This window comes from Danio rerio, chromosome 18 (assembly GCF_052040795.2).
Source record: "Danio rerio strain M-AB ecotype USA chromosome 18, GRCz13ab, whole genome shotgun sequence".
Taxonomy (NCBI): domain Eukaryota; kingdom Metazoa; phylum Chordata; class Actinopteri; order Cypriniformes; family Danionidae; genus Danio; species Danio rerio.
The window spans coordinates 29,435,391-29,463,180 of NC_141038.1; the positions used below are offsets into that span (position 1 = coordinate 29,435,391).

At 39.2% G+C, this 27,790-nt stretch overlaps 2 protein-coding genes and 1 long non-coding RNA gene across 7 annotated transcripts in view; 1 reads left to right on the top strand and 2 right to left on the bottom strand.

The window, feature by feature from the left end:
- Positions 1-1,121: 1,121 nt before the first annotated feature.
- Positions 1,122-27,790, bottom strand: part of drc9 (dynein regulatory complex subunit 9) — a 54,922-nt gene continuing 28,253 nt past the window's right edge. The window contains exons 2-10 of one of the 5 annotated variants that reach the window (XM_087291408.1): positions 16,954-17,106; positions 16,757-16,881; positions 13,275-13,356; positions 12,943-13,104; positions 11,071-11,145; positions 8,791-8,922; positions 8,584-8,685; positions 2,741-2,844; positions 1,122-1,220 (exon numbers count right to left, since the gene is read on the bottom strand). In XM_087291408.1, coding sequence (XP_087147534.1) covers positions 1,154-1,220; positions 2,741-2,844; positions 8,584-8,685; positions 8,791-8,922; positions 11,071-11,145; positions 12,943-13,104; positions 13,275-13,356; positions 16,757-16,881; positions 16,954-17,106 — 1,002 coding nt within the window. In that variant the 3' untranslated portion in view covers positions 1,122-1,153. Of the gene's footprint in view, positions 1,221-2,571; positions 2,845-8,583; positions 8,686-8,790; positions 8,923-11,070; positions 11,146-12,942; positions 13,105-13,274; positions 13,357-16,756; positions 16,886-16,953; positions 17,110-27,790 lie in introns of those variants that run through there. The other 4 variants (XM_087291407.1, XM_087291410.1, XM_087291409.1 and 1 more) reach the window with 4 other exon arrangements.
- LOC147832846 (uncharacterized) lies at positions 3,072-3,841 on the top strand. The gene is made up of 2 exons (XM_087293243.1): positions 3,072-3,553; positions 3,656-3,841. The coding sequence occupies exons 1-2, from the start codon at positions 3,135-3,137 to the stop codon at positions 3,723-3,725; spliced, it is 489 nt and encodes a 162-aa protein (XP_087149369.1). The 5' UTR covers positions 3,072-3,134; the 3' UTR covers positions 3,726-3,841.
- Positions 24,166-27,310, bottom strand: LOC147832847 (uncharacterized). Its single transcript, XR_015515081.1, has 3 exons — positions 26,265-27,310; positions 26,034-26,216; positions 24,166-24,814 (listed from the first exon to the last, which is right to left on the bottom strand). It is a non-coding gene; the product is annotated as an uncharacterized LOC147832847 (long non-coding RNA).

Sequence of the window (27,790 nt, forward strand, 5' to 3'; positions counted from 1 at the left end):
GGGGGGGGCTCCAGAGGAGTTAAAGCACGAAAGGGACCCCTGCGGGGGTCAGAGCTTGGTTAGGTTTGGGCGGAAAGGAAATAAGGTTTGGAGTGGGGTGTTGGGTTTTAATGTAGATTGAGCAAATATCAGATATAAACAAAGGGGAGGGAAGAAGGAACATGTACAACATTATAAATAAACATATAAATTCACGCAAAAGGGGTTTGGTTGACTCCTGCTGGAATCGAAGTCGTGGGGTGGGGGATGTAGGTGGGGATGGTTAGCAGGAAGGGGAGAGGAAGTGATTGCTTAGGGGAGGAGTGACTAGGGAAGGGGGGGGTTGAGGAATACTAAGGGTGACTCTTGAGAGAGACCTGAGAGGCGGAGAACTTCTTTAAGGTGTTTTTGGAACCAGAAGCAAGTTACTGGACGGTTAGCTTCATCAGTAAAGAGTGGGGGTAGAGGGTTAGCCTCTTGGGATTTCCTTAGATCTAGAAATCCTAGGAGGGTTTGGAAGAGGTGGGTGGGGGAGGGTATGTTGAAAATGTAAATAAAGTGTCCTTTGTGGAATTGATCTGTTTTGCTTTGTTTGATAAGGAAATAAATGGTTTCCTTATCTTGCAAAGTTAGATCTGACATAGTGGGGTGGAGTGATGGGTTGAATTTGGATGCAACTGTTAATTCGGAGCATCTGAGGAAGCCGAAGAAGGCTAGGGTGAACATGGCATCTAGGGTGCGGGCTGTGTGGGAGGAAATGTAACCTTTGCGTAGGGTATGAATGCATGAGCAGAGGATTTTGAGTGTGATGGGTTGTCTGTAATCGGTGGTGGTGGGGTGGGCTTTTTGAATACCTTTAATAAGGAAGGAGGTTTGCGAATTGTTAATGGTGTCGGAGGAAGATCTGTGAATTAATTTGTGAAAAAATTGCATCCCACTGATATAGCTTTTGATTGAACTTGCTTGAATGTGTTTTGCTGTGTGCAGGTGTGCTATGAAGGAGGTGATGGAGAGGAGGAAAAAATCGGGGAAATGTAGGTGATGGAGGGTGTGAAAGTGTTTGAATGAGTTCCATGCTGTGAGGTATGAATGGAGGGTTCTGGGGGCTACAGCTTGTAGGATGAGAGATATGGAGGTTTGGTGTAGATTGTAAAGGGGATGGTTTATTGCAATATTATTTCTGAATAAGGAGGGACAGGCGTTGGGTGAGGGTCCGCCTCCGGGGCCAATAGCCAGAATTTCTGGAAGGAAAAATGAGAAAGAGTCAGCAATTTGGTTTTTGCAACCAGGCACATATTCAGCAGTCATGATAAATTGTTTTTGAGCAGATATCCAAGTGAGGCGTCTTAGCAATGGCATAATTGAAGGGGAGTAAGAACGCCCTTTATTGATGCATTGTACAGTAGCTTGGTTATCACAATGAACTAGAATGCTTGATGTGGACCATTCATCTCCCCAAAGGATGGCTGCTGCGACTATTGGGTAGAGTTCAAAGAGGGCCGAAAAGCTTTGGTTTTTTGGAATGGAAGTCAATTGGGTTGGCCATGAGGCGGCGAACCAATGCACATTATAGTAGCCTCCGAATCCAACTGACGGGACAGCATCTGTGAATAAATTAATGTCAATGGGGGATGCTACTAAGTCGCTGTAGAAGAAGGAACAGCCGTTCCATTGCTTAAGGAAGGAGATCCATAAGCTTATTTCTTCGCGACTGGGTTTAGAGAGAAGGATTATTTCCTCTAAATCATGGACTGTGGTGGAGAGTTGGAGAAGGTGAGTAATGAATGAGTGGCCTTGAGGAATTATGCGCATGGAAAAATTGAGATGGCCGAGAATAGATAGGAGTTCCCGTTTAGTGCATGTCTGTTTTTCTAGGAACATCTGTGTGTCATTTGCAGAGTCAGTTTGAGAATTTGATTCATCATTTGCAAAGTTGGTTTGAGGATTTGATTCATCATTTGCGGAGTCGGTTTGAGGATTTGATTCACCATTTGCAGAGTCGGTTTGAGGATTTGATTCATCATTTGCGGAGTCGGTTTGAGGATTTGATTCACCATTTGCAGAGTCGGTTTGAGTATTTGATTCATCATTTGTGGAGTCGGTTTGAGGATTTGACTCACCATTTGCAGAGTCGGTTTGAGTATTTGATTCATCATTTGTGGAGTCGGTTTGAGGATTTGATTCACCATTTGCAGAGTCGGTTTGAGGATTTGATTCATCATTTGCGGAGTCAGTTTGAGGATTTGATTCATCATTTGCAGAGTCGGTTTGAGGATTTGATTTATCATTTAATCTTTTAAGCATTTGAACTTTCATTTTAATTTTGTTAGGAAAAAACTTCAATAACTTCCTGTTAAATTGACATCAAATATAAAAAGGAATGGAATTTGCCACTGTGTGTTTTTCTAACTTGCACCTCAGAAGAAGTTGCTTTTGAATCTCTCTCTGGAAGCACAGCACTCAAGACAGTTCTGGGAGATAATATAAACTCCGAAAAGTTGGATCAAACTATTCAAGTCTATTCTCAATCTAGAGCAGAAATATAATCTGCATATTTACAAACATGAGAATGAACCTCCAAACACAAATACATGCGTGTTTATTTTCATTTATTTGATATTTTTTCTAATCATACAATTATATTCCAAATGATAATTATTATTATTATTTTTTAATTTATGTGCATAAATATTTATTTATTTATTTATTTATTTATTTATGTATTTACTGCCACTAAAATGTTTGTTGTGACAGTCATTACTTCCTCTTCTTTTTGCCCTTTTTCCCATCTTTTTTCTTGGATTTATCTGCTTTCTTGGAACGTGGTCCTTTGCGAACAAGAGTCCCCCGCCACCAGGCCTGGATCTGTAAAAAGACACATGAAAATGTATTATTGCCAAAATAATACTCAATAAAATTCTGAATGGAAAAATCTGAGTTATCTCAACCCACATTTGATAGACTTCAGTTGGAATGACAAGAAATTCAGATGTGATACAAAAGGGATTTGATTATTTTCCATGACCCACAATTTTAAACCACTGGATTAAAAATATCAGCATAAATAAGTCGGTATATCTATTTACCAGTCCTTATTATAAAAAATACATTCTTGATTTTTTTAACATGTTGCAGTTACTCTATATGAACTCTATATGAAGCCGCGCAAGGTGCTTCCCAGATCTCGGGGAAGAACGTCTCCTCCCGTGTTCGAGATCTCTACGGAGAACCGCTTCTCCCCTCTCCGCGAGTCGGGTCCTGATGTGGCCATCATCGGTGACTCGATCGTTCGTCACGTCCGTGCCGCCTCCTCAAAAGGTAATAAAGTACGTACTTTCTGCTTTCCTGGTGCCCGTGTGAGAAATATTTCTACACAGATTCCAACCATCCTGGGCGCTGCCGAGAGCCCTGGTGCCGTTGTCCTCCACGTGGGGACAAACGACACCGGGCTCCGGCAGTCGGAGATCCTGAAGAAGGACTTCAGGAGCCTGATCGAGACGGTTCGACGCACCTCGCCCGCCACGCAGATCATCGTTTCTGGGCCGCTTCCTACCTACCGCCGAGGAAATGAAAGGTTCAGTAGGCTTTTAGCTCTGAATGAATGGCTAATAACATGGTGTAAAGAACAGAAATTGCTCTATGCTAATAACTGGAATCTTTTCTGGGAGCGTCCTAGGCTCTTCCGTCCTGACGGCCTGCACCCCAGTCGAGCCGGAGCTGAACTCCTGTCGGACAACATCTCCTGATTACTTCGCACCATCTGATTAGCAGGTAAAAATTCACAAAATTCACATTATAGCCACCTAGACTCTTGTTCACCCCACTTAAACATCAGTAACGCATATCTGGCGAATCCTATAGAGACTGTGTCTGTTCCTCGTATTATTAGATTAAGAAATAAACGTACTGTGTGCTCCAGAAAAAATCTAGTAAGAATCAAACCAGAAAAACCAGTTGAAAGTGAAAATACAAATTTCGTAAAACTTGGTCTCCTAAACATCAGGTCACTTGCACCTAAAGCACTTATCATTAATGAAATAATAACAGAAAACAATCTTAATGCACTCTGTCTCACTGAAACCTGGCTGAAACAAAATGACTATATTAGCTTAAATGAAGCAACTCCTCCAGGATTCTTATATAAACATGAGGCTCGTCAAACTGGTCGTGGTGGTGGAGTTGCATCAATCTTTAGTGATTTCCTTAATATTAAACAGAGAAACGGACTTATGTTTAGCTCCTTTGAAATATTATCGCTTAATGTTCAGCTTCCAGATACTATGCAAAAACCTATGTTATCTCTTGCTTTAATCACCATATATAGACCCCCAGGACCCTATGTCAAATTTCTAAAAGAATTTTCTGATTTTATTTCTGACTTACTAGTCAAAACTGATAAAATGCTAATTGTAGGTGACTTTAACATCCACATAAATGACGCTAATGATACATTAGGGCTCGCGTTTATGGATTTAATACACTCACTTGGGATAAAGCAAAACGTTGTGGGTCCAACCCATCGCTTAAAGCATACATTAGATCTAATTCTGTCTTATGGAATCGATGTTATTGACGTAGACATTATACCACAAAGTGATGATATTACAGATCACTAGAGGTAGTGATCTGTAATATCATCACTTTGTGGTATAATACATATAAGCTGTGTTTACCTGAAGTCAGCATACCCGCTCCAATACTCCGCCCTAGTAGAACTATTGTTCCGTCAACTAAAGATGAATTTATAAATAACTTACCTGATCTCTCTCTATTTCGTAATGCACCCGCAAACTCAAATGATCTTGATGTAGTAACCAGCAGTATGGATGCCATCTTTACTAGCACACTAAATACTGTGGCACCCATCAAATTAAAAAAGGCTAGAGAGAATATAACTATACCATGGTATAATAGTCATACTCGTGCGCTCAAAACAGCAACCCGCGCCCTGGAACGTAAATGGAAAAAAACTAATTTAGAGGTCTTTAGAATTGCGTACAAAGACAGTATGTCCAGCTATAGGAGGGCTCTAACATCTGCCAGGACCGAGCACCTGCGCAAACTGATAGAAAATAATCATAACAATCCTAGATTTTTATTTAACACCATCTCTAAATTAGCAAATAATCGGTCATCCTTGGAACAAACTGTTCCACCGCAAATTAGTAGTGATGACTTCATGAATTTTTTCAGTGATAAAATAGAAGGCTTTAGACAGAAAGTAGGAGATGCCAAACTTTCTGCACCGGCTTATACTCCAAATCCTGTAAATATTTAATTGAATCATAATAATAACCTACACTGCTTCAAAATCATAGAACACGAAGAGTTAGTAAAAATTATAAATAGCTCTAAACCAGCTACGTGTATGCTGGACTCAATTCCAACAAAATTACTGAAAGAGCTGCTACCTGCTATAGGAGAACGAGAACCTCCTCTTAACATTATCAACTCTTCTTTATCTATAGGCCATGTTCCAAACTCTTACAAGCTAGCTGTTATTAAGCCTATTATTAAGAAACCGCAACTAGACACCAACAACTTAGCTAACTATAGACCTATCTCAAATCTTCCATTTATGTCTAAAATACTAGAAAAAGTTGTTTCCACTCAATTATGCTCTTTTCTGCAGACGAACAATATTTTTGAAGTGTTTCAGTCAGGTTTCAGGGCTCACCACAGTACAGAAACCGCCTTAGTGAAAATAACCAATGATTTACTCTTAGCTGCTGACCAAGGGTGCGTCTCGCTATTAGTTTTACTCGATCTTAGTGCGGCATTTGATACCATTGACCACAATATCCTCATAAATCGCTTAAAGTCTACAGGTGTCCAGGGACAGGCTCTACAATGGTTTAAGTCATATTTAACTGACCGCTACCAGTTTGTGAATATTAATGGACAGCCTCCACAAGTCAGCCCAGTAAAGTATGGGGTGCCTCAAGGATCAGTTTTAGGCCCTTTACTGTTTACAATTTACATGCTACCTCTGGGAGACATTATTAGAAGACATGGAATTAGCTTTCACTGCTATGCAGATGATACTCAATTATATATTTCAACTAAACCTGACGAGACGTCTGAACTTTCTAAACTAACTGAGTGTATCAAAGACATCAAAGACTGGATGACCAACAATTTTCTTCTCTTAAACTCCGACAAAACAGAATTATTACTTATTGGGCCTAAATCTTGCACACAGCAGATCTCGCAACTCAATCTACAATTAGAGGGATACAAAGTTAGCTTTAGCTCTACTATAAAAGATCTGGGTGTCATATTAGACAGCAATCTAACTTTTGAAAACCATATATCCCATGTCACAAAAACTGCCTTCTTTCATCTGAGAAATATCGCTAAATTACGAAATATGCTATCCATCTCAGATGCAGAAAAGCTAGTCCATGCTTTTATGACTTCGAGACTGGATTACTGTTATGCTCTATTTGCTGGCTGCCCAGCATCCTTTATTAACAAACTTCAATTAGTACAAAATGCAGCAGCCAGAGTTCTTACCAGGTGTAGAAAATATGATCATATAACCCCAATTTTATCCTCCTTACACTGGCTGCCTGTTAAGTTTCGTATTGAATTTAAAATATTACTTCTCACCTATAAAGCTCTAAATAATCTAGCTCCTGTTTATCTAACCAACCTTCTGTCTCGCTACAAACCAACTCGCTCTTTAAGATCTCAAAATTCAGGGCTTCTGGTAGTACCTAGAATAGCAAAATCAAGTAAAGGAGGTCGAGCCTTCTCTTTCATGGCTCCTACACTCTGGAATAGCCTTCCTGATAACGTCCGAGGCTCAGACACACTCTCCCAGTTCAAAACTAGATTAAAGACCTATCTGTTTAGTAAAGCATACACTCAATGCATCACCTAGCGGGTTCCACACAGGCTTCTGCATCTTGCTTATATACACTATGAACAGCAGCTACGCTAATTATTCTCTTTATTCTCTATTTCCACCTGGGGATACTCATCCCGAGGTCCTCAGATTATGCGGAGTCACTGATTGGATCCAAGACCGGCGACGTGATGATCCCAAGGATTCCATATCCGGGACCAGGCCATATCCTGAGCTGCTGCTGCGCTGATGGTCGTGGGGAGTGGAGAACATGAGTCTGATTCCAGCGACGCTCCAGGGACAGACGAGTCTTCGCTGAGGCCATCTTCCAGCCTAAACCACGGCGAATGAAGCTCTGCACAAGACTTTTGGCCAGCGGAGAAATTAAAATGGTCGTGCCCAACTGAGTCTGGTTCCCTCAAGGTTTTTTTTCTTCACTCCCATCAGGTGAAGTTTTTTTCCCTCTCCGCTGTCGCCACTGCCTCGCATGGTTCAGGATTGGTAGAACTACGCATCGATGAATTTGCTCTTCAGTGTTTGAACTCTCAGTAATGATTAAATCACACTGAACTGAGCTAAACTGAACTGAACTGAACTTAAACACTAAAACCTGAACCACACTGTTCCAGTTACTATGACCATTTATGTGAAGCTGCTTTGACACAATCTACATTGTAAAAGCGCTATACAAATAAAGCTGAATTGAATTGAATACATCTGACCACACGTGGGGTTGTGTCGGCCGACTGCTCTGGAATATTTAGCATGCTAAATGTTGGATTTCCGTCTGTGAGGTGGTGAGAGCCTCGTTGATGCGTTGTTCAGTAGTTCACACATAAAAAGCGGCGAGCGCCGTGCACTCGCAGATTTCTTCCCGATCACAGCCCGATCTGTCGGCGAACTCGTTAACTTCCAAATCGGGCTCAAATCAGGCTTAAAATCCTCTAGTGTGAACTAGGCTTAAAGGACTGAGCAAAATTGTTTCTACTTTATAATTAATGTTCTCAACTTACAGCAATACAACTTTACAATGAATGCAACTGTTTGTATTCAATACTTTATTATTATTATTATTATTATTATAACTTTCCATTTTCCATATCTGCAACGCCTGTATATTGGCATTTTTTTTGCAGTCCACTTGAATTTAACTTGGCAATATTTTTTTTTTTCTTTATTGGTATTGATTGTTTTGAAATTCAAATGGCATTAACATGCCTGTTTTAATTTCTGTAATAAATATGGCTGTCAAGCCAGGATCTTGATGGTTTATTGTGGGTTTGTTGTTTATTTTGGGCACAAAATAAACAACAATGGTTATGTTTATTTATTATATATGATTTTTATATGATGGTTTATTGTGGGTTGGGTTTGTTGTTACAAGTTAAACACAAACTCTAATAAACAATTATATTTTGAATTTAAATAGTTTTTGTCTTGCGTTCATATTAATTTTACATTTGAATAGGCAAAATTACAAGTTTCAGTCTTTTAAATGGGATTAATCGTTTTCAATTTTCCAAAAAATGTGCGATTAATTAGTAAATTTTTTTAATCGATTGACAGCACTAATATATATATATATATATATATATATATATATATATATATATATATATATATATATATATATATATATATATATTCGTTAACAACAGCACCCGCTGTTCAACGAATAGTAATAAAATATCCTCTCATAACTATTATTTATTTACCTAACCGTACTTTTCTTTGAATTAATCTATAGATTTTACCTTTGTTGCTGCATTTTTTTCCCTCTGCTCTTTCTCCATCTGGGCTCGTAAATGCTCCTTCTCTATCCTGTCTTCAATGACAACATTCTCCATGTCTTTGCACTGAAAAAAAAAAAAGTCATTTGCAGTTTGCCACTTTTAAAATACATTTTTGTTGGAAATTAATAAGGAAAGTAAAGACGTAATACAGAGACTTCATATTAAAACCTTTTTAGATAGGTCTTGAATTCGTGTCTGGCTGCTGTTTCTTTTATTCTGCAGAGCAGTGATTTCTTGCTCCTTCTCCTCCATGTCCTTTTCATAACGATGGATCCAATACTGTAACTTCTGCTTTAAGTTCTTTTGAGCACAAAGAGTTATGTTTCACACTTACTTCAAAACAATTAATAAAGCATATTCAATAACCTATGAATATGGGTAGTATATATAAATTTGGCATGTACTATGTTTGCAATCACACTAATGTGGTTCAAAGTAGTAGCTACTGTTTCAGACTAGCATATTTCTCAATTGGTTTCTACAGCTCTACTGTGATGTAAACCTAGTGTTATATCTGTTCTGCAAATCTGAGGTCCACCCTGCCCTGCCTGCTAAAAATTCAAGCACTGGTCACCAGCATAAATATATATTTTGTACACTTTCATATTTACATTTTGGAATTTTCCTTAATTATCAACAGAATATTATAATGATTATTGATATGATTTACACTTAATTACTGTAGTGTATCCGGTTAGCTCTTTATATTCTCATATCGTGTCCAATGTCCACGTCGTGGACACCGCCCTCACTATTCTGTTGCCTATGTCGCCTCTATGGATGCGCCAGCCAAAATATGACCCTTTTTATTGTATGATAGGGGCTTTTTAAAAACAGTATGTGAGCTGAGTAGTATGTCTGAATTCATAGTATTCAAAAAACAGTATGTGAGAAGTACCCACATGACCTACTGTACTACACCCAATGAGGCTACGGAAGAGAATTAATGAATGGGATTGCAACGCGGGTAGGTCATGTGATAAAGACAAACGGCGGATATACTACATGCAAGCTTCATTCATACTTCTCACTTTCATACTACAGGGTGGGCCATTTATATGGATACACCTTAATAAAATGGAAATGGTTGGTGATATTAACGTCCTGTTTGTGGCACATTAGTATATGTGAGGGGGCAAACTATTCAAGATGGGTGGTGACCATTGTGGCCATTTTGAAGCCGGCCATCTTGGATCCAATTTTTGTTTTTTTCAAGAGGGTCATTTGACACATCAAACTTATTGGGAATGTAATCTAACGGAATTTCAAAAGAAAAACATAAGTTTTTTACAAGTTTCTGGCCACTTATAAAATGTGTTCAATATGCTCCTCATTGTGTTGGATTGCACAGGCCAGTTTCAGGTGCTGCACATCTTGTATCTTCACACCATTAATTAATATAACCACTTATTCCCATTTTTTAAGGTGTATCCATATAAATGGGCCACGCTGTATGTTAAAAATACTTTTCTATCGGCCATATAGTAAATTCAAATTCAATCATCTACAAGAGTTGTAGACAATTTCATATGTCATCGCACTCTTTTCCTCTCCATATGCACCAGACACTGTCTTATAAACACACCAAGTTTCTTGGGAAATATTGTGCAGTTTTAAGTGTGCATCAAACAGGTAAGTGGGCTTGACAAACCACCTGTATAAGACACTCTTTTCTCTGCATGTGTGATTGTAAATGCAGATGTGTATTTATATGTGTGTAAGTATATAAAATGGGATTTGAAGTGTTTCTTCATCCTCATTTGTAATTCCCTTTGGATAAAAGCATCTGCTAAATGATAGTCATTGACTAGAAAACGACTGACTACTTCAATTCTGTCTAATCTGTTGATATGACGACTAGTCAATTTTTGGACTATTGTTAGACGACTATTAGATTTTCACTGACCGCCCAAATTTAGCCTTGTTTTAGCAAAGATGTCTATGTGTGGATGTCTAATATATGTTTCTTTTAAACACTGAATTGCTTGGTGGGATTTTCGATTTTACAAAGAATATAATGATTAAGAGTACAACTACTAATGCTACTACTACTACTACTACTACTAATAATAATAATAATAAAAGGGTGATGCGGCACAGTAGGTAGAGCTGTCGTCTCACAGTAAGAAGGTCGCTGGTTCGAGCCTTGGGTGGGTCAGTTGACATTTCTATGTGGAGTTTGCATGTTCTTCCTGCATTCGCGTGGGTTTTCTCCAGGTGCTCTGGTTTACCCCACAAGTCCAAAGACATGCAGTACAGGTAAATTAGGTAAGCTGAAGTTGTCCATAGTGTATATGTGTGAATGAGAGTGTATGGATGTTTCCTAGAGATGGGTTGTGGTTCATTTCACTGTGATGACCTTAATAAAGGATGACCTTAATAAAGGAACTAAGCCGAAAAGAAAATGAACGGATGAATAAATAAGAATAAAAGCTATACTTAACTCACTGCATGTTGTTGTTTTAGGAAGGCCTCTGTTTCAAAGTGGACATTCTTTTCCTCCTCAATTTTCTCTTGAAGCATCTGAGTGCACAACCAAAAGTGGAATTAATAAATTACAATGTTATGGTATATGTGCATTTTACAATATGTGTGCATGCCGGGATTACTGGTAATACTGCATAGGCAAATTCTGAATTCATGAAACTTGATAAACTGTATCAAAAACAAAAATACTGTATATAGCGATATCTACTCAAAATTCCATAGTTTAAAAAGTGTTAGTTCTCCCAAACATTAACATTATGATCTTAATTACTCACACTCATGTCATTGCAAACCCCAGATACCTCCCTCCGACATCTCATTCTATATTGACAGCAAAATAGGCTTATTCAAAGTCTAGAAAATAACCAAACTACATCAAACACAAGATATATGCCATCAGAGGTACAATCGGAACATTATCAAGCTACAGGAATACATTTGAGCGCACATAATATTCTAATTCAACAGTTTCTTCTCCAGATTGTCAGTATATTGAGCACATTTTTATGAGCACTGTGTACTAATGTAATCTCCTCTAACAAAAAACACAGGCAAGGTAATATGTCAGAGAAGCAAGATATATAACAGTGAGCCCTATACTGACACTGAAGAAAATAATCTTTTGAATTAAGTTATTATTTGTTTATCTGGAAATATTCTCATTATACAATTAAAGATACATCGACTGTTTAAAGAATGTTTTGGTACCATTAAGATTTAGTATGCTTCCACACCTAGATTTTTGTTTCAGATCCTGGTGCATTTTCCCAGTTAATGTGGTTCATTTATCATACAGTATGTGAATCCAGCTATCACACATCGATCGCCTGAATGAGGTGGTCTCGGCTCGATTGAAACGAACTCTGGAGCAAATTGATTGTAGTAAGAAATCAATTAGATCTAAACCAGGCTATATCACAGTGTATTATGGTTGTGTAATAGCCATATTTAGCTATATGAAGAGAGAATTATGAGTAGGACGGGATATCATTCCTACCGGTTTCATATAAAATTTGAAAGTGAAAGCATGTTAACTAGCAATTAGGGTGAGCTGTTTATCCGTTATGAAAAATCTGTCATCTGTTATTTCTCTCTATAATGTAAAGCATATAATGTATAAGCCCACTGGTATGTATGGGACAGTCTTACATCTGTTTTATATCTGGTGACAATGTCTGTAGGTGTCTAAATTAAAAATTAATGTGCAGCTTTTTGCTTAAAATGTCTTTTTGCTCATTGCCATAAATTAAAATAAGGACGCATGACAGCTGAGCGAGACTCTTCAAAATAAACCATGAAACTCTGACCAATGTGAGGAGAGTTTAATTGCACATGACTTGTTTAAACTATTTTGGTCCGTTTAGAAACTTTACCATGTGAAAATGAATCACATCAAGAACAAAGTGCAACATTGTAACAATTTTAATCCCGGTTTCGGAACAAAAGGATCGATCCACAGGTGTGGAAGCACCCTTAATCTAGAATAACTTAATTTGTATTTCAAAGATGATTGAAAATCTTAGGGAGTTGACATGAAATGAGGGTGAGTAATAAAGCTGTATCTGTTTTTGTGTTTCAACGATGCAAATATACTTTATTTTTCAAAATGTCTTGATGCATAGCCTAGTAAAAAGCCTTGTAAGTTTTATCTGCTCTGACACACAATTTGACATGTCGATAGTGTGAAGACTTTGCCCAAAGTTCCTTTGTGTTTCAGTGGTTGCTAAATATTTTGGGTGGTCTCTAGGGCACTGACAATGAGGTACTGCAGAGCACTGGGTGGTTTGTGGGACACAAAATTATGAAGCAAGGCAGAACAAGCGAATCACATACCTTAACTTCATCTTCTAGTTCATTCTCTTTGTAACTGTTGTGCTTTGATTCCTGGTAGACCAGCTGTTCAGCACAGCTCTTCACAAATTTCCCTTGTTGGTTTGTCCTCACCCTCATGTCCTGTACCTGGTCTTTTAGGATGGCCACCTCTTCCTCAAGCCTCTGGGAAGAAAGTAGTATTTTCTTTAAGAAATATGCAAAAAATTTAGAGCTAACAAACAAAAAAGCAAACAAAAAAGTTAGCTAGTTTGTCGTTAGGTCAATTATAATGTCTTATTGTCACATTATTTTCATTTTTAAAAGCATATATGTGTTCAAGTCCATTAGATTACCTCACACTCCTCTGTTTTTTCTTTGCGAATGTCAAGTAACTGCTTTTGCAGTTTTTTAATCTGGCGACGACCTTCTTCCTCCCTAGATGTAAAATAGGGTATACAGTATTATGCAAAATTTTGGCCACCCCTGATAATTTTCATAATTGCAAGCTATAGTCTGCTGGCCTTTCAAATCAGCAGTTTCATTTGGATATATTTATATCCTAGAAAAAAAAGCAGCATTTCAGTTCTGACATAACATTAATTCAATCAACAGATGCAATGCAATTTAACTATTAACAAAGACAGACAGGTGCAAAAAAATTTCGCACCCCAACAAAATAATGACATCAATCTTTTGAACAGCCACCTTTTGCAGAAATAACAGCCTGTAGATGTTTCTTATAGTCAAGGATACGTCCCTGAATTCTTGCTGAAGGTATCTTGGACCATTCTTTCTTGCAAAAATAACTTCAGTTCAACCAGGTTTGATGGGTGCCGAGCATGAACGGCCCTTTTCAAATCAATCTATAGATTTCCGATTACGCTTAAATCTGGAAACTGGGATTGCCATTCTAGAACAGTATATTGTGTCTGAGCATGAAGTCCTTGGTAGATCTGGAACTGTGCTTTGGGTCATTTTCCTGCTGAAACATCCAACCCTGTTGTAACTTTTGACTGATTCTTGAACATCCAGAATCGGCTGATACTGGGTGGAATCCATGCAACCTTTAACTTTGACAAAGTTTCCAGTACCTGTGCTTGCCACACATCCACAGACTATTATGGACCCTCCACCATATTTTACAGTAGGGAGCAAGTTCTTCTTCTGGAATGCGGTGTCCTTTTTTGTCATGCAAAGCACCTATTGTCATGGTTTGGGAAGGATGAGGGAGTGAGGACCCAATTGCAGACGAAATTATTTATTTTAAAATAAAACATGACAGCAAAATAACAACCCAGAAGGGGAAACATTAATAAAACTAATAACCAATAAAAAAAAAAAACTAGGATGGAAAGGCTGGCAGGTATCAGAACTGGAACACTCAATACTGGAACAAGGCAACATGCAAGAAAGAACTGGCACAGAACAGCAGACATGAGGAGAATATAAGCAGAAGTAAATTAACACAGGTGAACAAACAGGTGTTAAACAGTTGAATCTAATAAACTAATAATGGGTTAACGAGGAGGGTGGGACTAGACAATAGACGGGAGAGCACCTGACACAAAGAGACAACACAAGCCATGTGCTCACATAAAATGAGACTAGAACATGCAGCCAATGAGGGAATTCATAAAGATAGCCTCTTTGGGGCTGGTGCAGACACTGGCAGGTGCTCTGGGGCTGGAGCCGACACTGGCAGGTGCTCTGGGGCTGGAGCAGACATTGGCGGGCGCTCTGGGGCTGGAGCCATTGTGGTAGAGGAGCCCTTTTTCCTACTACGCTTCCTTATTTTTTGTGACGGAAAGCTGGCCACCCCTTCCAACACTGCAGTATGCTTCACTGTCTGCAGGACTGGTGAAGTCTGTTGCAGGTGCCTTAGTGGGTGATGCTGCAGATGAAGATGGATGGGCTGCAGCAGGTTCAGTCACCACTGGAGGGGTAACGAGTGAGGAAGATCTTTTTCTTCTCCTCAATTTCTTCTCAGTGGGAGGCAGCAGGGAGCTGGGTTCATGTGGGTCTGTAGATGGAATGACAGACCAGATTCTCTCCTGAAGACTTTCATGAGCCTCTCGAAGTACCATGTGGTCTAAACTGTTAATACGAGTAACCCACCAATCTCTGTATCTGGAGAGGATATAGGGGCTTATCAAGAGCAAAGTTCAGGAGGTTTAAAAGAGCCCAGTCATTAAATTTAAGCCCCTCCGCTGCCATTTGGAACCTCTCCGCAAACTCCTACAAGTCCACACCATGTTACTGCAGCCCATGCAGACTGAGAAGCTGTGACATGTGGCTAAAGAAGGAGTCATTCTGCTTGATCTGCTAGGTCCTCATTTTGGGCAGTTAGTACTGTCACGGTTCGGGAAGGATGAGGGAGCGAGGACAAAATTGTAGACAAAATTATTTATTTTAATATGAAACAAACATTCATTTCAAAGGAGAAAACATTAATAAAATAAATAAACAATCAAAACTAACTAGGATGGGAAGGCTGGCAGGGATCAGGACTGTAACACTCAGGACTGGAACAACATGAGAAGAATATAAACAGAAGTAAATTAACACACTAGACTAGACAATAGACGGGAAAGCACATGACACAAAGAGACAACACAAGCCATGTGCTCACGTAAAACGAGACTAGAACACGCAGCCAATGAAGGAACTCATTAACTTTGCATTCACAATAAAGGACAAGACTGAAGCATGTGGCCACAATATAAACACAGAGCCACGTGCTTGGACAACACAAACATAGACGCAAGACAAAAGCACACAATAAACTAAAACACCTTATCTGGCGCTTACACATAAACAACGCGAATGTTTCATCTTAGCGCCAACTGAAACCAAAACCAACCAGATTGAGACGCTGAGAATGAAACACAAACACAAGTACAAGAGTGAGCGTCCCAAGCACGCACAGTTGCCGCGCTCCCGCTTGATGCTACGACGAGATTGATGCTCCCAGAGACACACATAATGACAGAAAACAAGTGCTCGACCCGAGAAAACTTGAGCCGAGCACAACAGAACAAGACAGAGCTAGTGTCCAGACTCAGGACAAGACCAGAGTGGCAGAACCCTGACACCTATGGTTGTGGCATCTGACCACATTAAGTTTTTCCAAAATGATCCAGGTTTGTCCAGATGAGCCTTTTCATGCCTCAAACAACTCTTCTCGTTAGCAGAATGCAGAAAAGTCTTCTTCTGCATCACCTTCCATAGAGCTGTTCTTTGGGAAGAGTGCGCTGAACTGTGGAACGATGTACAATGACATTATTAGCAGTAAGATGTTCCTGGAGCTCTTTGGAGGTGGTCTGTGGTTTATCTGTGATCATTCTAACCATTCTTTGCCTTTGCCTTTCAGATATATTTCTTGGTCTAGCACATCTTTCATTCACCAGAACTGTTCCTGTGGCCTTCCATTTTCTTACTATATTTCTGACTGTGGAGATAGAGACTTTAAACCTTTGTGATAGCTTTTTTGCATTCTTCTCCTAACTCATGATGATAAATGATCCTAGTTTTTAGGTCATTAGGAAGTTTTTTTGAGGTTCCCATGTTGCTACTTTTAGGTTCACAATAAGGAGAAGCACAACTAGCAATCGACTATCTTAAATATCACTTTTCATGATTGCTTGCACCTGTGTTAGGATTGTTAGGTTTACTGAGTCACTCAAATCTATTTTCTTTGGTTGTAATTAATCAGCGTAAAGTTACTACAGGTTTAGAAATTCACACTAAAGATACTTGCATAGCCTATTTTTAAGTTTCAATTTAATTTCACACATCTCAATACTGCTACATTATGTATTTCAGTTCATCTTAAAACCTGTTTATTATGTCAAGAAGCTCAGCTTTCTTCTTCCGTTCCTCTGCCACTGCAGAAAAGAGACTCTGAAAATTGTTTTTCTTCTGCAGCTCCTCCAATAAAGCATTGATCACATCTGATACAAACTGCCTGTAAGAACAAAGATTTTATTGAATAAAGGCTTATTAAAAATTACAAAACATCAGAAAATTGTGTACTTGCCTGTCTTTCTGCACTTTGGCCAGGTTGTCAGAAGCAAGCAGAGTCTGCTGAATTTTGAAGTGCTTTTGGGATTTGAGTTCTCCTGAGAAATTTGACAAACTGCTTCCAGCCATCAGTTGAGCTGTTTTTAGATGCAGTTCGGTCCTTTGCTGCTAAATAAAGAGAGTTACAGTCAGGTCCATAAATATTAAGACATCGACACAATTCTAACACATTTTTGGCTCTATACACCAACACAATGGATTTCAAATTCAATGAAAGTTGACAGCAACAAATTCCATATGCAAATAGCACACTTGAAATGAACTCTGGACCTTTCATCAGCTCACTGTAATTGGGATAATGAGGGAATAACACACACCTGGCCATAAAACAATTGATAAGCCAGTTGTCCCATTACTTTTGGTCCCCTAACAAGTAGGAGGCACATATGCAAACTGTTGTAATTCATGCATCGTTCCCCCCACAGTCCTAAGAATTGCAGGACAGGTGAATTGGGTAGGCTAAATTCTCTGTAGTGTATAAGTGTGTGAATGAGTGTGTATGTTTTTCCCAGTGATCGGTTGCAGCTGGAAGGGCATCCACTGCATAAAACATATCCTGGATAAGTTAAGGGGGTTCATTCCGCTGTGGCGATTAATAAAGAGACTAAGCTGAAAAGAAAATGAATGAATGAGTCTGCAGTTAAAACACATCTTGTTAATTTCATTTCAAATCTACTGTATTTGTGTATAGAGCCAAAAATGTGAGAATTGTGTTAATGTCCCAATATTAACACAATTAATGTGTTAAACGCCTGACGGTATTTAAAATGTGCCATAAAAAAGCAAAAACATGTTTGGGACATGTCTGTTTACAATTACCTAGTATTACTTTTACCCCCATTTTGTCTCAATAAGACATTGAGCTCCAGTTACAACACAAGAGCTGTCTAATAAATTTGCTGTAAGCTGGATCAATCTTGTGAAACCTGTCTAGGTCAAACTTCTTTCTGCGTCAAAATCATATTAAAGTAATAGTTTGCATGAGAGCTGAACACATTTCAGAGCCAACGTTTAAATGAACACACTTGGCGGGGGTTGATGTTCTTCAGCACCACAGTTCACACATTCAACATGGTGCGCTGGTCTGAAAAGGAAGTGAGCTTTTATTGTGAAGCATTTTGCTTTTCTGCATACAAAGTCCACCATCTAAATAATAAATGCACCATAAAGCAACCATGAATAACTGTTCCTATAACTCAGGGGTCTTAAACTCAAATTGGCGGGGGCCATATCAGTGGCTGACAATTCATAGGAGGGCAGCTTTAAAGGGGTGGTCTACTATGATATCATATTTCAAACTTTAGTTGGTGTGTAGTGTGGCTGTGTGAACATAAACAGCATCTCTGAATGTAACATGCTCAAAGTTCAATGCAAAGGGAGACCTTGGTTTGTACAGAGTTAGCTTAGCAAAGCCTACAATGAACGAATTTTGGGGACTACAAAAAAACATTTCTGGGCCTTGTGAGATCACAAATTTACTTTTACCGTACACACACACTGCGCAGCTAAGGGCCGTGGCCAGAGGCGCTGCAATGTTACAGCAGAGGGAGAGCTAAAATTCCTTCCAAACGCTGCTATTTGCACAGAGCTTCTTGTGTTTCTGTATTTGGACTTCCAAAGGACACGACACAAAGACAGAAATGTTTACATTTCAATATGGATTATGTTCCAGAGAATTATAAAAAACACAGCAAGCATGATTTAACAAAACACAACTCCAGAATCTTTCCCAGTTCAGTGCTGGATTCGGTTAAAATCTCCTAAAATATGGAGCAGCTACAAGGAGATGCTGTGAACTCTGAGCCACGCCATGTAAGTGTTTTTATTTGTTAAAATTGATCATGACATTTACAGTGTCTAGTCTTAACGGTATGTTGTAGCAAAGATGCAAACAATGGGAAATGCTGTTCGCCACCACTAACAATTTAGCTACAAATACATATTTATCAGTCAAACTGCTGTAAACACACACACACACTCTTCACCAGCGCATGCGTATCTCTCTATGTGTGTGCACGACTTTGCATTGTTTCTCTATAGGCAGCTTTTCCATGCGTTTTACATCTCAAATAATGAACACGCAAAATATATGTAAAAGATTCATGTTACTTACACAGGCATATTCCGGATATGTGTGAAAGACGTCGTGTAACGCATTGATCTTGTTGTGTAACTCATCTGTCAGCAGCGTAAGTTTTTACAGAAAATAGCTTAATCCAAGCATCAGAGAAAAAGAAAAATAAACATCGCTCCCATGCACATGTGCTTCTCATGTTACAGATAGTTCATAGTACACACACGCACACACGTAAACACATGCACACACACATAAACACAAACACAATGGCATACACACACCCCATTTTCACCCGTTACAGATACTCAGATGTCACATGTTATTTTAGAGAGTGAGCATGAGGTTGACACGTGTTTACACAAAACGCGTGTGCTTGTACGGGCGTGACGTGGAGCCCATCCGCAAATCGCAGCACATTATGACACAAGACCAATCAGAGTCACTTGAAGGCAGGCCTTTCAAAGGAACTAGGAAATATATTAGTCATTTTCATGTTACCTGAGAAGCTGTGTATAATCAAAGTGAGATTTATGAAAAAATAACATGATTTCCTTCAAGTGAAACATGAGCACACATTGCTTTGCATCTTATTAACACAACCAAGCCTTAAAATTACATTCTAGATCACCCCTTTAACATTCAAGGACAAAAAAAAGAGGAAACCTGATTTAATTGATGCACTTGGACATTCTTTCCCAGAGTATGCAGCCAAAGCTCCTTCTTTTAGTTTCTTATTGGACATATTGAAGGGGTAGTTTAAATTGCTATGAAAATACTACAATTTAATAATAGGCATACAATTTAAAAATAGGAATTATTATTATTATTCTGTTCCAATCAATTGTTGTTTAACCAAACGTTTAGCAGAAAGTGTGAGAACAGCAGAATGCAGATTGGGTAACTTTAGTGACTTGCCTGGCAACTGACCCTTCGCTAAGCCCCGCCCTCCTTAGTTACTGTTGCTAGGCCAAGGTCAAGTTTTAGGCTAGGTCAAGTTTTTGTGCCTGGCACGTCTTTTACAATGTGTGTGCGTGGTGTCAGACATTCGCAGGGATATAATTAGTCATTTATGGCAAAAAGGTGAGATGTCCGAGAAAGCCATACAAAAAAAGCACTACAGTATGCATTACAGGGGTATATTTACGACATAATAGGCAACCAATTAGAGAATAATTTAATCAAAATTGAAGCTAGGTTAGCACAGCCCCCTCATACGCTGAAAATTCAACAGCTTAGTTCATGCACAGCAGGAGAGGGGAAGTTTACGAATAATTTAATAATAAAAAAATAAATCGTGATTTCTCTATTTTTAGCCAAAAAGCCTGATAGATTAATTGTTGTGCAATGAAATATAGCATTACTAACCGACGAGGAAACACGCATGGTCATGCATGTTTAACCCACTCAAATTTTTGAGTATTAAATATTGTTTTATTTTGACATGTAATTAAGAGTTTCTTAATTTATTTTTTTTATTTGTCAGAATATATGTATTTATGTTTTATTTTCTTACCTTACCTAATGCACAACATTTGGGCATGTAAAAAAAAAAATATAGATGTATAAATTTACATTTAGAAGTTAATTTCTAAAAACCGGAATTGAGGTCAAGGGTGACTGACGTCACTTGTACGCCAGCTTGTGGTGAAGACAGGAGAGACACGTTTTGGCTGTCTTTTAATTTAATCCATCCTGCTAATTCTGCATAAAATTAATGTCCCAAATTGTTTTGCTGCATTAGCTAACTGACACTGGACTGTTCCATCGCGCCGCGGCCGCATTGGACTCGTGCAGGCAAGGGGAGCGGCTCGTTACATTCACTCCGTGAGGATTTCTGCCAATTTGGATGGACGCATGTCATCACTCAATCGTCAAGGATTTTCGTAGGAACACATACACTGATTCACATTCATTGAACTACGTTTTACATTACATTCAGGACTTTGAAGTTTATATATATATATATATATATATATATATATATATATATATATATATATATATATATATATATTGGAATTGGGACGTTTAGACAGTTAAATCTGTATTTTCCTACTTCTGTATAGTTTTATTTTTTTTCAAAAAGGGCTGAATTGCTGTCAACATATTGTATTTTATTTATTTAATTTTGTTTGTTTTGAATACTTGAGTATGTTTTCATAAGGGCTGAAAAGCAGTTCAGATACAGACCAGAAAATTTGCAATACAGCAAACTCAAAAGTATTTTCTTGTGTATGGGTTTTTATTTTTATTTGAGCAGTTGGAGATTATAGTATGAATAATATGTAAAATTTGACCACACCATTCATAAATATATTGTGTCGTTAAGTTGAGATATCCCGAACACGAGATTTCAAGTAAATTGTGTTGAAATTTCATATATACTTTAGAAAGCTCAGACCCAGTAGATAATTTTCCCCTTTTCAGTAAATCAATTTCATAGGTGGGTTACAGAAAAGCGAGAGAAAAATTTGGCGCCCAACGTGGGGCATTGATTTTCTATTAATCTTAATCCTAACTGCTCTGGATTATTATTTTTTTTCATATTGAGTGATTTTTTTTCTCCACATTTAAAATGGATCTATGCAGGGAACATGATTTTGATCCTGAAAAGTCTGTACTGCTTACACGAGTAGATCCAGACACAACTTTAAATGACGTCAGAAAAGCCTTTGGCCACATTGATGATGTGAAGAAAATCAAGTGGATAGGTGACAAATTCTCAGGGGAGTTGCTTTGTGAATTTCAGGAGGTCGCTACTCCATTCGTTGTTGAAGAGGAACAATTGAATGGTAGTGAGCAGTATGTATGGGGTGTTGTTCCACTGGATAGCAGACAGTTTAAAGATGTGCAACATCCACCTAGTATTTCAACACCAATCCAGAGTGGTTCAGTGCAGACTTTAGATGATATGGCTGACCAGTTGTTGGTGCAAATAGAGAATTTGGCCCAAATGCATTGCGTAAATTTGAGTGATTTGAGCCAACAGGTGGTGAATAAGCTTGCGCATAAGACTGATAATGTTGATCAAGGTCCTATCACTTCGACGCCTGCAGCAAAACTGTTTGTTGATGCTAGGCCACGTGTAATGTCCGCTGAAGCTTCAATGCCAGTTTCAAAAGTGTCATTTGCAAACCAAGACGATTCACCGCCTATAAAAAACATTGGTAACGAAACTCCGGTAACTTTTACTATACCACAAGACGTACAGCGTGTGGAAGTGGAACATGTGGTGAAACATGATCCAGAATATCAGGGACATCACCTCTCGCCCCCCAAATTACGAGTGTTTTCTGGACATTGCCCCAAGCCTAATGGGGAAGTTGATTTCCCCACATGGCAATTGTATGTTAAACAATTACTCCCTAGACGCTTCTCTGACAGAGAGGCATAAGCGACGACACATTCTGGATAGTCTCCTCCCTCCTGCTCTTACTGTTGCTCTTAGAGCTGGTACAAATGCACCACCAGAAGTGTATGTGCTGGAGCTTGAGAAAGCTTATGGAAGTGTCACTGGTGGTGATGAGTTGTATATTCAGTTCATAGAGACACACCAGAATAGGGGTGAGAAGCCATCTGATTATTTGAGACGACTTCATGCATTGCTGCTTGAGGTGATTGAAAAGAAGGGAGTGATTGGCAAACATCTGACACTTTACTTCTCAAACAGTTCATTAGAGGGTGCTGGGATGCTGGGATGAAGCCCTTATAACCCAGTTGCGTCTTAAGGAGTTTTTAACAGAACAATCACCATCTGAATTGAGTTATTCGAGCATACTTTTCAAACTAAGGTCATACGAACATGAAAAGCAGCTCAAGGAGAACCGTATGAATCTGCATTTGAATGCACCTCCAAAAAGAGCTCAGAGTCACGTGCATGTTGCCGTAAACCAAGGAAGTATAGCTAGTTCGGAGGGGGTACAAAATAATGAGGTGTTGATGAGACGCATAAAAGAGCTTGAAGCTGAAGTAGTTAAAGCTAAAAACCAGACATCTGCTACTGTGAACCAACAGGGGTTTGATCAACTTCAGGCTAGTGCAACTAAGAAAAGAGGTAAAGAAGTGAAGTTCTCACGTCCTGTGGCACAAACACAACCTAAGCAATTGCCTATCAGTGGATTTTGTTACCGCTGTGGTGAGGACTCTCATTATTTACAACACTGCACCAATCCTGTGAATGCTGCTTTGGTACAGCAAAAATTAGTGCAGAAGCATGAACAGAGGGGTTCTCCCAACAAAATGATGATGCCCACAACACATTCAAACTTGGCATAGCTTCTGTTGTGGAACGAACAGAAGCTGAGTTGGAGAAAAGTTCCACAGAAATGAGTAACCACGTTCCAGAGGGTCTAATTGGCGAACCATGGGAAAGTGAAGCATGGTTGGATGGAGTTAAGTGTCTTTGTTTAGTAGACACAGGATCCCATGTGACCTGTGTAGCTGAATCATTATACAAGCAGTACTTGCGGCATCGAAACCTTTCTCCCATAGGGAATTTACTTAGAGTTGAGGGAGCTGCTGGACAAATAGTTCCGTACATTGGGTACATTGAAATAGACATACAGTTTCTTGAATCTGCTTGTGGAACAGATGCCGTTGTTACAGCATTAGCATTGGTTTGCCCTGATCAGGTTTATAATGCACGAATGCCCTTGCTAGTGGGGACAAATGTACTCCGCTATCTTGTTCAAGATTTTAGGATGTCACAGGGAAAGGAGTACCTACAGAACATGTCTGCCAGTGTCAATTGGATGACTGCTTATCACCAGTGTGACAAAGTATTGACACCCGGCAAACAGCCACAATATTCTACACCAGTTAGACTGTCTGGTAGAAAGTCTGTAACAATCAGTAAAGAGGAAAAGTGTGAAGTAACAGGAGTATATAGATTGAAGGATTTTGGTTTGAACAAGACAATGATTATTGACGAGCCTTTGACGCATCAAATTCCTGGTGGTTTGGTGGTTGAGTGCAAATTGATACAAGCAAAGCTTAGTGCTCGGAATAAAGTTAAAGTTGTCATTCGTAATGTTTCAGATCACAGTGTGACTTTACAGCCAAAGGGAGTGCTAGCTGAGTGTTCAGTGGTAGACTGGATTAAATCTGTGCCCCTTTTTGATGGTACAGGCAATTCACAAGCCAAGACACTCCTGATGGCAAATATCTTAGTGAAGACAGAAGATCCTGTTACTGTGGATTTTGGGGATTCTCCTATATCTGAGGAGTTAAAAGCTCACATCATGGGGAGAATAAACAGAGAAGTGTCAAGTGCATTTGCGAAACATTATCTTGATGTAGGGCATGTTTCGGGTGCAACCCACCGAATAGAGTTGATGGAACATGTTCCTTTCAAAGAGCGTACTCGTCGAGTCTCACCAGCTGACTTTGATGATTTGAAGAAGCATTTGCTAGATTTGCTAGCTAGTGAGATTATAGAGGAATCAAACAGTCCTTATGCTTCCCCAGTTGTACTGGTGAGAAAGAAAAATGGAGATTTAAGAATGGTGGTTGACTATCGCAAGCTAAATAAACTGACAAAAAGAGATGCGTATCCTCTCCCAAGGATCGAGGAGATGTTTACTTTGTTGTCAGGCTCAAAGTGGTTCTCGGTTTTAGATTTAAAGAGTGGATATTACCAGTTGGAGGTAGAGGAAAGTGACCGTCCCAAAACAGCATTCACTATGCCATTTGGTAACTGGCAGTTCAGGTGATTACCACAAGGGCTGACAAATTCTCCTGCAATGTTTCAAAGGACTATGGAGAAAGTCATGGCAGGTTTAAATTTGCAGGAAGTTATTGCTTTTCTCGATGACTTAATAATTTTTTCAGATACACTGGAACAGCATGAAGAACGGCTCATGAAAGTCCTTCAGCGGATTGCAACTTTTGGATTAAAGTTGGCACCTTCCAAGTGTAAAATTTTTCAAACCTCCGTCAAGTACTTAGGGCATGTTATTTCTGCTCAAGGTATACACCCAGATCCAGACAAGATCTCTGCCGTGAAGGTATGGCCCATTCCAAAAACAGTCAGGGATTTGAGGTCGTTCCTTGGTTTTGCTGGATATTACAGACGTTTTGTCGAGGGTTATTCCAAGATAGTTAAGCCTCTGAATGTGTTATTGCAAGGTGAATTCTCCACCAGGAGGTCATCATCCACATCTTACCGTGTTGGGAGTAAGTTGCAATCTTTAGCTGGAAGATGGGATGATGAGTGTCAAATTGCATTTGACACTGTTATTCAGAAGCTTACAACTGCACCGACTCTGGGCTTTGCAGATTGGAAGTTACCCTATATCGTTCACACAGATGCCAGCGTAAATGGTCTGGGTGCTGCCTTATATCAAGTACAAGATGGTAAGACAAAAGTGATCGCCTATGCCAGTCGGGGTTTGTCGAGGAGTGAGAAAAACTACCCTGTACACAAACTAGAGTATTTAGCTCTTAAATGGGCTGTGTGCGAAAAATGTCATGACTTTTTGTACGGTGCAAAGTTTACTGTATTAACTGACAACAACCCGCTAGTGTATGTGCTTACTACAGCTAAATTGGACGCAGCTGGTCATAGGTGGCTCGCAGCTCTGTCAATGTATGATTTCGAAATCAAGTATCGAGCAGGCAAAACTAATGTTGACGCAGACGGACTTTCACGGCGTCCACAAGAGCCACTCGGTGATGATGCCGAAACCATCATGACAGATGAACGAATTGAAAGCTTGCTGAGCAAAGCAGAATGTGCCGCTGTTGAGTTTGAGAAATTTGGACAGGAGGAGATTAAGGCTGTGTGTATGAGACAATCTGTATTTTGTGGAATGTTTTGGAATGCGAGCGTTGTATCAGGCGAAAGGCCCGTGCTCAAAGGGGTGCTGAGCTAGTAAACATCAAGGTTTATGCTCCTTTAGAGTTAGTCTGTATTGATTACCTTTCACTAGAGCCAGACTCCAATGACACCCGTAACATCTTGGTGATCACAGATTATTTTACTAAGTTTTCGTGGGCATTTCCCACTAAAGATCAAACTGCCAAGACTGTGGCTTCTGTGTTGTGGGAAAATTTAATTTGTCATTTTGGTTTCCCTAAAAGAATACACAGTGATCAGGGAGCCAATTTTGAGTCTGAACTGGTAAAAGAATTGTGTACTCTAGCTGGTGTCAAATCCCGCACAACACCTTATCACCCTAGGGAAAACCCAGTAGAAAGGTTTAACCGAACCCTTCTGGATTTATTGGGAACCTTGAGTGAAAAGAAGAAAGAACATTGGAGAAAATATGTACGTCCACTGGTGCATGCGTACAACTGTACAAGAAATGACGCGACTGGTGAGAGTCCTTTTCTTTTAATGTTTGGACGTCAACCTCGTCTTCCAATAGACCTCTGTTTTGGGATTAACCCCAAGGGGTATAATTCCAAAACTCACACTCATTATGTCACTGAACTTAAGCAAAGACTACGGTATGCTTATAAATTAGCGGTCACAAAATGCAGAGAAAAGGCAATTGATGAATAAAGCTCGATGGGATAAGAAAGTCACAGCCGCTTCAGTTGAAGTGGGCGATCGTGTTCTCGTTAAGAACGTCAACATTCGAAGAAAGCATAAAATAGCAGATCGTTGGGAGTCCACTGTATATGTGGTTGTCAAGCAGCCAAATGCAGACATTCCGGTGTATGTGGTTCGGCCCGAGAATGGTGATGGCTCTGAGCGTATCCTCCACAGAGATCTTTTGCTATCTTGTGGGTTTCTTCCCGTCAGTCCTACTGTAGCTGATGAAATACTCACTGTGCCAGAAAATTGCTCTTCTAGAGTGAATACGGATGATTTGAGAGGGGATGCAGGGGTCGATAATTTTGGTGAAATTTTGGAGACTGAAAGTTCAAAGTCTTTGAATCCTCATGCTCCAGAATTCAATTCAGTCTTGCAAAACGTTCCTGAGCTCTCTAGGACTCTTAGTGTTTCAAACAGGCAAGATGATGAAATTAACACATTGAGTGTTACATCTGTTGAGAACGACATTGAGAATAGTTGCGAGACTGAAATTCAGCAAGATGTTTCCTCCTTGGAGGAAGATGATGATGTGGCAGTACAGCCTGATGAGTTGAGTGTTGAAGAGCGTGATTGTGTTGTTGGCTTAAGAAGGTCTAAGAGAGAAAAGAAACCCCCAAATAAATTAAATGATTACGTTGGGTGGAAAGCACAATGCAAGAGGCAGGGTGTTACTCTGGAAAATCAATCCAGTCAATTAAGTCAAGTACTTGAGATGATGCAACAACAGATGCGAGTGCAGCTAACACAAAGCGAATTGTTGTTTAGCCTTATAGGTTAGCTAATTGAGTGCCAGATGAGGACATCAAAGTTTTGAGCAGGGGAGGATGTAACCCACTCAAATTTTGAGTATTAAATATTGTTTTATTTTGACATGTAATTAAGAGTTTCTTAATTTATTTTTTTATTTGTCAGAATATATGTATTTATGTTTTATTTTCTTACCTTACCTAATGCACAACATTTAGGCATGTAAAAAAAATTATAGATGTATAAATTTACATTTAGAAGTTAATTTCTAAAAACCGGAATTGAGGTCAAGGGTGACTGACGTCACTTGTACGCCAGCTTGTGGTGAAGACAGGAGAGACACGTTTTGGCTGTCTTCTAATTTAATCCATCCTGCCAATTCTGCATAAAATTAATGTCCCAAATTGTTTTGCTGCATTAGGTAA